Source organism: Cebus imitator, unplaced genomic scaffold (assembly GCF_001604975.1).
Source record: "Cebus imitator isolate Cc_AM_T3 unplaced genomic scaffold, Cebus_imitator-1.0 Scaffold541, whole genome shotgun sequence".
NCBI lineage: Eukaryota > Metazoa > Chordata > Mammalia > Primates > Cebidae > Cebus > Cebus imitator.
In genome coordinates, this window is record NW_016107856.1 from 229,735 (window position 1) to 240,682 (window position 10,948).

Below are 10,948 nucleotides of genomic sequence, written 5' to 3' on the forward strand. Positions count from 1 at the left end.
AAAAAAAAAAAAAAAAGATACACAGGCCAGGGCATGGTGGCTCACGCCTGAAATCCCTGTACTTGGGAGGCTAAAGCAGGTGGATCACTTGAGGTCACGAGTTCAAGACCAGCCTGGCCAACATAGTGAAACTCTGTCTCTACTAAAGATGCAAAAATTAGCCAGGTGTGGTGGCACATGCCTGTAGCCCCAGCTATTCGGGAGGCTGGGCAGAAGAACAACTTGAACCCAGGAGGCAGAGGCTGCAGTGAGCCAAGGTCGCACCACTGCACTCCAGCCTGGGCAACAGAGCAAGACTCCATCCCAAAAAAAAAAAAAAATTGAAAAAAAATATTAAGACCAGTCTGGTCAACATAGTGAAACCTCATTTCTACTAAAATACAAAAATTAGGCAAACATGGTGGTATGAACCTTCAAAAAAGAAAATGTCCTGGAATTAGATTGTAGTGATGATTATACATCATCACGATCTGAAGTATATATACTATGTGAATATACTAAAAACAACTGAATTTCTTTCTTTTTTTTTTTTTTTTGAGATGGTGTCTTGCTGTGTCACCCAGATTGGAGTGCAGTGGCACAATCTTGGCTCACTGCAACCTCCGCCTCCCAGGTTCAAGCAATTCTCCTGCCTCAGCCTCCTGAGTGGCTGGAATTATGGGCGCATACTACCACACCCAGCCAATTTTTGTATTTTTAGCAGAGATGGGGTTTCACATGTTGGTCAGGCTGGTCTTGAACTCCTGACCTCGCGATCTGCTCGCCTCGGCCTCCCAAAGTGCTGGGATTACAGGAGTGAACCACCACTCCCAGTCTGAATTATACATTTTTTAAATGGTGAATTTTGTGATATGTTAATTATATCTAAGTTTTTTCTTTTAAAGCTAGGTGTGTGTGTGGGGATGGTGTATGTGAAAGTGGAGTTTGTATGTGTGTATTGTGTGTGTGTGTGTGTGTGTGCCAAACTCGGGGAGTGCCCATGGTCTCCACGTTTTTTCTAGGAGTTGTTAGAGCACTTCCCTAGGACCTTATCTAGCCTCTGTGTTTCCTTCTCCCCACTGCCTGTCACTCCCCCTGTCTGCTGTCCTTGGCAACCCTTACTATGACCTTCTGGTTCCCTGGCCTCCTGGTCACAGAGCCCTCCCGCTCTGTTTGACTCACCGAAGCTTCTGGATGTTGGAGGAGACCCCTGAGAGGCGGTAGATCCCATCCACCACTCCATACTCCTCCACAAATTCTGCACAGCTCTTTAGCACCTGTGGCACTGGGAACACAGATGGGGCAGAGACACCAAAATCAGAAGATCTGGGAGGTCAGAGACTGCAGTGAGTCTGAGAAATGGAAGCATCAGAGAAGGGGATTTGGGGAGACCATGGGCAAAGCTCATGGAATAAAAACTCGTTAGAAACATTCCTACAGGTCATCAGCTCCACCCTGCCACCCCATCTAGTATCTCTGCTAAGTGGGTCCTAAAGGTCCTGGGAGCTCACTGCCTCTCCAAACTACCCAATCAGCCCTTTGTTAGAAAGTTGGTTTTTTTTTTTGTTTTTTTTTGTTTTTTTGTGACCTGGCTGTGCACATGTTAGAAAAAGTTCTGCCATTGTTAAAGTGAAATTTGTCAGGCTGGGTAACTCACACCTGTAATCCCAGCACTATGGGAGGCTGAGGCAGGTAAATTGCTTGAGCCCAGGATTTCAAGACCAGCCTGAGTAACATGGTGAAACTCTGTCTCTACAAAACAAAAACAAAAACATGAAAGGGGTGTAGTGGTGCACACCTGTAGTTTCAGCTACTCAGGAGGCTGAGGTGGGAGGATCACCTGAGCCCAGGAGGCAAGGGCTGCAGGAAGCCGTACTCTGGCCTGCTGGGTGACAGAGTGAGACCCTATCTCAAAAAAAAAAAAAAGAAAAAAAAAGAAAAGAAAAAAGAAAGAAAACAAAAAGAAGGAAATTTGTCTCTCTTGGGCCAGGTGTGGTAGGTTACACCTGTTATCCCAGAACTTTGGGAGGCCAAGGCAGGTGGATCACCTGAGGTCAGGAGTTCAAGACCAGCCTGACCAACATGGTAGAACTCTGTCTCTACTAAAAATACAAGAAATTAGCCAGGCATGGTGGTGTGCGCCTGTAATCCCAGCTACTTGGGAAACTGAGGCAAGAGAATCGCTTGAACCTAGGAGGCAGAGGTTGCAGTGAGCAGAGATCACGCCGTTGCACTCCAGCCTGGGCAACAAGAACAAAACTCCATCTCAAAAAAAAAAAAAAAAAAAATCTACCTGGGGTGGATAGCCTGAGGTCAGGAGTTTGAGACCAGCCTGACCAACATGGTGAAACACCACCTCTACTAAAAATACAAAAACTACCTGGGCGTGGTGGCATGTGCCTGTAATCCCAGCTATCTGGGAGGCTGAGGCAGGAGAATCACTTGAACCAGAGAGGTGGAGGTTGCAGTGAGCTGAGATCATGCCACTGCACTCCAGTCTGGGCAATAAGAGTGAAACTTCATCTCAAAAAAAAAAGAAAAGAAAGAGGAAAGAAAATTTGTCTGTAATTACTAGTTATTTTTAAAGGGGCAACAGTCTGGTTGGTAGGGGAGGCAGAGTCAAGGACTTATCTTTTTTTGTTGTTTTTTGAGATGGAATCTCATTCTGTCGCCTGGGCTGGAGTTCAATGGCACGATCTTGGCTCACTGCAACCTCCTCAATTCACTTGCCTCAGTCTCCCAAGTAGCTGGGATTATAGGTGCCCACCACCACACCCAGCTAATTTTGTATTTTTAGTGGAGACAGGGTTTCTCCATGTTGGTCAGACTGGTCTCGAACTCCTGACCTGGTGATTTGCCTGCCTCAGCCTCCCAAAGTGCCGGGATTACCAGCATAAGCCACCGCCCGGCCAAGGATTTATCTTAAAAGTGCATTTACAAAACACTGTACGTAAGGTGAAGGGACATTAATTGTCCCAACTGAGATGGGACAGGACTGCTGAGGATTATTTTAAAACACACCCTTTGGTATGAAAGCTCAGATCATGGCTGTTAGTTCTTTGTTGTTGTTGTAGGTTTTGTTTGTTTCTTTTTTGAGATGGAGTCTCACTCTGGAGTGCCCAGACTGGAGTGCAATGGCACAATCTTGGCTCACTGCAACCTCCACCTCCTGGCTCAAGCACTTCTCCTGCCTCAGCCTCCCAAGTAGCTGGGATTACAGACACGTGCCGCCACGCCCGGCTAATATTTGTATTTTTGGTAGAGACAGCATTTCATCATGTTGGCCAGGCTAGTCTTGAACTCCTGACCTCAGGGGATCCACCCACCTCGACCTCCCAAAGTGCTGGGATTACAGGCACGAGCCACCACACCTGGCCTGCTTTGTATATGTCTATCATTTAATCTTAAAAATTAAATAATCTGGATGACAGAGCCATGGCAATCAAAACAAGAAAATATGAAAAAAAAAAAATTTTTACAGATAAGAAAACTGAGGGTCAAAGAAGTACTGAGTGCCCAGCAGCACCCAGCTAGAGCCAGAACTCAAATCACGGTTACAACAAGCTGTACTCTTTCCCAATCCTGGCCTCCCGCCTGTTACTAAACTGTAAGCTTCTTAAGGACAAAATCTAAGTGTGATCCATCATGGTATTCCTTATATTTTCTGACATGGTGTCTCATACATGATAGATCCTCAGAAACTGGGTCAGGCGAGGTGGTTCACACCTGTAATCCCAGCACTTTGGGAGGCCAAGGCAGGCGGATCACCTGAGGCCAAGAGTTTGAGATCAGCCTGGCCAATATGGTGAAACCCCATCTCTACTAAAAATACAAAAATTAGCTGGGTGTGGAGGCACATGCCTGTAATTCTAGCTACTGGGAGGCTGAGGCAGGAGAATTGCTTGAACCCGGGAGGCGGAGACTGCCCGTGAGCCAAGATTGTGCCACTGCACTTCAGCTTCAGTGACAGAGCAAGACTCGGTCTTAAAACAAAAACAAAAACAAAACAAAACAAAAACATGTATTGAATCCCACTTCCACAAGGCTACATAGTTGTCTTCTAAAGCACTTCTCTACTTTAGATTTTTTGCCTCGAATACACCCAACTCTGCCCCACCTTAATCCACATTGCATACCTTAAAGATACAAAATTAAATAGAAACTTCTCAGCCTGGTATATAAGGCCCTTCACAAATCAGGTCCAGACACCATTCCAGCCACAGCTCCAGACATTTCCTTGACAAGTCCTATAATCCAGCCCTTTGCTAGTCCATAAGCAAGCCTTGGTACCATTACTCATATTATTCCCTTGCCTGGAATTACCCTCTGTGCATTTCTATGCATTTCTTAAAATACCTCTTAGGCCAGGCACGGTGGCTCACACCGGTAATTCCAGCACTTTGGGAGGTCGAGTGGGGCGGATCACTTGAGGTCTAGAGTTCAAGACCAGCCTGGTCAGCATGGCAAAACCCCATCTCTACTAAAAATACAAAATTAGCCTGGAATGGTGGCGTGCATCTGTAGTCCCAGCTACTTGGATGGCTGAGGCAGGAGAATCACTTGAACCTGGGAAGTAGTGGTTGCAGTAGGCTGAGATTGCACCAGTGCACTCCAGCCTGGGTAACAGAGTGAGACTCCCTCTCAAAAACAAAAAACAATAAACATAAAAAACAAATCACATCTTAAACATAGCCACCAATTCTAACCCTTTTTCTTATGTCTATATTATAGTTCACCAGTATTATAGCACTTCTTGCAATCTGTTAGGATTAGTTTGTATTTATACCTCCTAACATATAATAACATCCTCCCAGCATCTAGCACAGTGTTGAAACAGAGCAGGTGCTCAGTCAATGTTTGTTAAATGACTCTGAATTAATCAATTATGAGAATCAAGAACATCCCTTGGAGATTTAAAGGAGAATATTGCCAATCACAAAACATTGGGTCCTATTAACTAGGACCCATCAGAGGAATTCCTCTCATATATCAGTATCAGAAAAAGCTGGGTTTGGCATGGAAGCTGGAGCCTGGAATCCCAACACTTTGGGAGGCCAAGGCGGATGGATCACTTGAGGCCAGGAGTTGCAGACCAGCCTGCGTAACAGCAAGACCTCATCTCTACAAAAAATAAAAAATTAGTAGGATGTGGTGGCTCATGCCTGTAGTGCCAGCTACTCGGGAGGTTAAAGCAGGAGGATTGCTTGAGCCCAGGAGTTTGAGGCAGCAATGAGTGATGATGACACCACTGTACTCCAGAATGGGCAATGGAGTAAGACTGTGAAAGAAGAAAGGGAGGGGAGGGGAGGGGAGGGGAGGGAAAGGGAAGGGAGAAAGGAAGGAAAGAAAGGAAGGGAAGGAAAGGAAAGGGAAGGGAAGAGAAGGGAAGGAAAAGAAAAAGAAAAAGAAAAAGCTGTGTTTCTCCTAAGCCATCTATTTTTTTTTCTTATGGGCCGCATGAGTCTTGCACTTGATTATGTTTGTTTGTTTATTTGTTTATTTATTTATATTGGGTCAGAGTCTTGCCCTGGGTGGGTTCAAGCAATTCTGGTCCCTCAGCCTCCTGAGTAGCTGGGACTACAGGCACACACCACCAGGCCCAGCTAATTTTTGTATCTTTTAGTAGAGATGGAGTCTCACCATATTGACCAGGCTGGTCTCGAACTCCTGACCAAAAGCGCTGGGACTGCAGGCGTGAGCCACCACACCTGGCCTATGTTTATCTCTTTAACCACTAGGAAGCTCAGAGCTCACCTCTAAGAATCACAGAGCCATGTAATATGCATTTCTGGGTGCTGATCTTTCTCTTCCTCTTGTTTTTCCTTCAACCCAATTACTTCAGTTATTTATTCTAACTTTTTGTAAAGTTTTGGGTTTTGGAAGTCATCCCAAGCTCTTTGTTGAATAAAGTATGACAGAAATGTGGAATGAAGAAAATAATGAATAAATTCATCAACCCCAATCTTTCTTTCTTTCTTTTTTTTTTTTTTTTTTTTTTTTTTTTTTTTTTTTTTTTTTTTTTTTTGTTTAAACAGAGTTTTCCTCTTGTTGCCCAGGCTGGAGTGCAATGGCAAGATCTGAGCCTACTGCAACCATGTGCCACCACGCCTGGCTAATTTTGAATTTTTAGTAGAGAGAGGGTTTCTCTATGTCTGGCCTCAAACTCCTGATCTCAGGTGATTGGCCCACCTCGGCCTCCCAAAGTGCAGGGATTATGGGTGTGAGCCACAGCACCTGGCCCTTTTCTCTTTCTTTCTTTTGAGATGAAGTCTCAATTTGTTGCCCAGGCTGCAATGCAGTGGTGCAAACTTGGCTCACTGCAGCCTCAGTCTCCCGAGTAGCTGGGACTACAGGCGAACACCACCATTCCCAGCTAATTTTTGTATTTTTAGTAGAGATGGGGGTTCACCATGTTGGCCAGGCTGGTCTCGAACTCCTAACCTCAAGTGATCCACCTGCCTTGGCCTCCCAAAGTGCTGGGATTACAGGCGTGAGCCACTGGGCCTGGCCAATCACAATCTTTCAAGTCTCCTCATACAACCTGGCTTCCAAGCTCTTCATCTTCCTGTACACCACAGGCAGGAGTTGGGTGGGATTATGGAAGCATCTAGTGTGCAAAATTTAAGGACGCACTTATTCTCAGGGCCACACAAATGCCAACGGTGCCCATGCTTGGTCTTGAGTACGTTCTTAAGAATGCACCTGTAATCCCAGCACTTTGGGAGGCTGAGGTGTGTGAATCACCTAAGCTCAGGAGTTCAAGACCAGCCTGACTAAATGGCAAAACCCTGTTTCTACTAAAAATACAAAACTTAGCCAGGCATGGTGGCGCACACCTGTAGTCCTGGCTACTCAGGCGGCTGAGGCAGGGAGAATTGCTTGAACCTGGGAGGAAAAGGTCGCGGGGAGCCAAGATCATACCACTGCAATCCAGCTTTGGTGACAGAGCAAGACTCCATCTCAGAAAAAAAAAAAAAAAAAAAAAAAAAAAAAAAAACACCCACAAAAAAAAAAAAAAAAAAAAAAAAAAAAAAAGGCACCTAGAGCACTTGTAGGACCCTGAAAGTGAATGCTTCCTTAAATTTTGCACCCTAGTCACCTCTCTTGCCTGTCCTTAGTCTCAGCCCTACAGTTCACCATCCATCCTTTCAGTACCCGCTCCCGTTTTCTAGGATCCCTCTGACCTCAGGTTCCCCGTGATGAATGCAGAGCTGGGACAGGCCCTCCTTGTTTGAGCTGCTGCTGTACTCTTGGGTGCCCAATGCTAAGCCAACTCTTTTGACTCATAAATACTCTGCTGTCACCTAAACCACCAGGCTTTTGTCACATGAGTAGCATCCAAACCAGGTCTTCTCCATCCTGTCCTCTGTTGATTTTGAACCTCCAGAGTCCTTTAAAGACGACACTCAAGAGCCTAAGGAATCACAGCCATAGAGGAACTGGGTCAAGGAGATGGGGGAAGAGACCACAGGGCCACTGAGATGGGGGAGTTAGGGAGCTAGAGATCAGAGAGATAATGTCAGAGATAAAGGCTACAGACAGGGTTAGAGGGATGAAGTCAAAGGGGGGGAGACATGAGGAAATGAGGGTAGGTTCAGGGAGGAGGGCCCAAAGCTTAGGGACCTGGAGAATTAGAAATCCGAACAATCTATCGAAGATTAGGAAAAGAAAGAACTCAGTACATATAGGGCGTAGGGAAGGAAGAGACCCATATGGGGCAAAGAGCTGGAGAGAGGGTTGAGATGGAGCAAGGTTGTGAGGATGGGGGAGACCAAGATGACCGGGGATGATAAAGCAACCGGAAACACATCTCCTTGCTTTCGTGTTTTTGTGGCTATTGGGTTAAAGAGAACCATCACCAGCCTCTCTCTGTCCTTCCTTTCACTTTCTACCTCTCTGTACCGGGAAGACTTGGGGGATAGGGAAGCGGCCACCACTGCTATTTTGGTGCCCAAGATCACCCCACCCTTGGGCTCAGGTGAGGTTCTAGTCCCCTGCGCTGAGATTCAGCTAGGATCAGGACTCAGCAATCAGATGTCTGTCCCCTCTAGAGAGCGTGCCCCTTCCCTGCTGGGAATGCAGGCAGAGGCTGGTCTGGCTGTGGGTTCAGTGCTTCAAGATAGGGATGGTTAGTGGACCACAGGAAAGGGCAGTACCAGGAAAGGCTGAACTGAGGGTTTGCCTTGAGCTGGGAGGACAACACCCCCAATTAAATCTCATGGTCCTTGGCCAAGAATCATAGCTCTTGAGAGGAATCCCTTAGAAAGGAGTAAGCCTGGCACTCATGGCTGTGCCACCTCCGCTCTGCCCAATGAGAAGAGGAAGGCTCAGAGAAGTTTGCTTCAGCCACTTCACATTCGTCCTTGGGGTTTGGGCTTTCCCTTAACCAAGGCTAATGGGGATACGGGTCCTCTCGCGGGAGGAGAAAAGGGGAAGGAGGGGTGCAGGGGTGGGGCTAAGAGCAGGAAATGATCTGGGAACCACCATCACCCTGCCTCCACTGCAAGCACCACAGCCCAGAGCAGAGGAGGGGACAAAGAGGAAATGACAGATTGGGGTGGGGTGGGATGGGGTAGAGTGGGGAAAGAATTGTGCCCTTCTCTAGGAGGAGCCTGAAGTGCCAAAAACAAGCTAGGCTGGGCAGCCAGGATACCTGGGTTTGATTTCAAATCGAATTAAGAAATGATTTTGAGTGGCTGCTCCATGTCGGGCTCTGCTGTGAACCTGATATTGTCCCTGGTCCTTCTGGCTTCAGAGCCCACTCCAAGGTAACCCAGGGAGGGAGCTAGGTAAGCTTCACAGACAGCTGCACACGCACCCTCCTTTGTACTCTGCACCTCCGGCTTCAAGCCAGGCCTCACGCTTTCTTTCATTCTTCCCCATTTCAGCAGTGTCTCCCCTTGGCCCCCACTTTGAGCTTGTTTCTCTTTTGTACAGGGAGAACAAGAGAATCACAGAGACTGGGGAAGGAGGCTGTTTCCAGCCCCACATCTTTCCCTGCAACCCAGCGAGGCTGCAGTGGGAACAGCCTACGACCTCGTCCCTGGGTGTTCTCCAGCCAGAAAACCACCTGCTTCAAGGGCCATCCTGAGACCCTTCTGGGGCCCTTCCCTGTCTCCTTTCATTCAGATCACTGCCCTTTCAGCCACTCCCCTCCTGACCCTGTCGCCTCAACCTCCCTCTCCTGTTCCCAGTCACCTGCCCACTGTTTCATCCACCCTTCCTGGGTTTCCAATCTCTCCATCCTCCCCCTCATTGCTCTGTGGGTGCTTACATTCTCATCCCCTCATCCACCCATCCTCAGAAAGCTACACAAGGCAGCCACCCTTCCTGTCTTGCCTGCTTACAGTTCTCTTGAATGGCAAACCCAGGCTACTGCCTCTTCCCTAGGAGCACTTCGAAGCTGCTTCTGCCCCTTAGGCTGGATCGGGCTGCAGACGTTCAGTGCCTCCCAACCCACCCACAGCAGCTGAGCGGCCTCCTTACCCTCCTGGCCTGAGTGCTGCAGGTGCTCCTGCAAGTCGCACCCAAACACCCGCTCCTTGGAGCTGCCCTTCTTCTTTCCTTTCTGCCGAGACTTCATGGCCAGAGCTCCAGGGCACTGGCCCGATTACCTCTATCTCCCAAGACCTGGTCCCTACCAGTCCCCCATGGGATCCCAGCTAGCTGCTGGGCTTGGCCCGGCCCCAGGGGGGCAGGGCTCCCAACTGGGGGTGGAGGGTGGCCTGGGCAACAGGCAGCAGCTCCTGCCTCTGGGGTTCTGGCCACACGGAAGTGGCTGTTGAAGAGGAAGCTGCCAGGACCCTGGCAAGAAACTGTGTCCTGTGTCTCGTGGCCCAGGCTGGCACTCGCCCTTCTTGCCCCGCTCAGCTTTTGGGGGCAGGAAGCAGTGCAGCTCCTTAACCCACTTCCTGTTAGAGCATCTTTGCAACCACAGGGTGGGGGAGGTAGCTGACATTCACATCCTCACCCATTGCTTGGACTTCGTTCATTGGTCAGGGGAGGTGATGTCAGAGCCCTGGGGTGGGGTGATGGTGTCTGGGGTGTGAGCAGGTGACCAATTCCCTTAGAGACTAGAATTCTTGGGTCCAAGTTAGAGACCTGGGGCTTGACCAGGAGCAAGGTGACACAAAAGCACACTCATGAGGGAGGCTGCCTGGGCCCTGCCTGATGAGCCTAGCACCTAAGTCAAATCACATGACTTCAGTGAGCCTCAGTTTCCACACCCAGGAAAATGGAGGGAGCGAACTCATGGACGTTTAAATCCTCCCACCTCTAACAGTCTGTAAAACTCATTTAACTTGAGTTTCAGTTTATTTACCTGTAAAAAACGTACACTGCTGCCTATTTCACATAGCTGTTGTTGAGTCTCCAGTACAATAAAGAATTCAGGCCAGGAATGGTGGCTCACGCCTGTAATCCCAGCACTTTGGGAGGCCGAGGCAGGTGGATCACCTGAGGTCAGGAGTTAGAGATCAGCTTGGCCAATATGGTGAAACTCCATCTCTACTAAAAATACAAAAATTAGCTGAGCATGGGGGTGGGCGCCTGTCATCTTAGCTACTGGAAAGCTGAGGCAAGAGAATCGCTTGAACCCCAGAGTCAGAGGTTGCAGTGAGCTTAGATCGTGCCACTGCACTCCAGCCTGAGCAAAAGAGCGAGACTCTAAAGAAAAAAAAAAAAAAAAACCACACACACACACACACACACACACACACACACACACACACACAAAAGAATTTAAAACGCTTTGCCAACTAAGGCACTAGCTATCCTGGAAAAGGTCCTTAGCTCCACTCTCCTACCTGGGGATAGCCAAAGGCCTTGTGGAGGCCAATTCTTTCCCTTTCCCTCCCAGCTACAGGCATCCTAAGTCCTCGCCTACTTGAGACTTCAGGAAGGATGGTCCTGAGACAGACAGCGTGTGACTCAGAGCTTACACAGTTCAAGGGGCAAGACAGAAACCAGA

At 48.2% G+C, this 10,948-nt stretch overlaps 1 protein-coding gene across 4 annotated transcripts in view; it reads right to left on the minus strand.

The window, feature by feature from the left end:
• The window catches only part of ARHGAP30 (Rho GTPase activating protein 30), a 20,362-nt gene extending 10,454 nt beyond the window's left edge, over positions 1-9,908 (minus strand). For 2 of the 4 annotated variants that reach the window (XM_017515049.2, XM_017515047.2), the window contains exons 1-2: positions 9,466-9,819; positions 1,162-1,264 (exon numbers count right to left, since the gene is read on the minus strand). In XM_017515049.2, the coding sequence (XP_017370538.1) occupies positions 1,162-1,264; positions 9,466-9,562 (200 nt within the window). In that variant the 5' untranslated portion in view covers positions 9,563-9,819. Of the gene's footprint in view, positions 1-1,161; positions 1,265-9,465 lie in introns of all 4 variants that reach the window. The other 2 variants (XM_017515050.2, XM_037733675.1) reach the window with 2 other exon arrangements.
• Between the last annotated feature and the right edge of the window lie 1,040 nt (positions 9,909-10,948).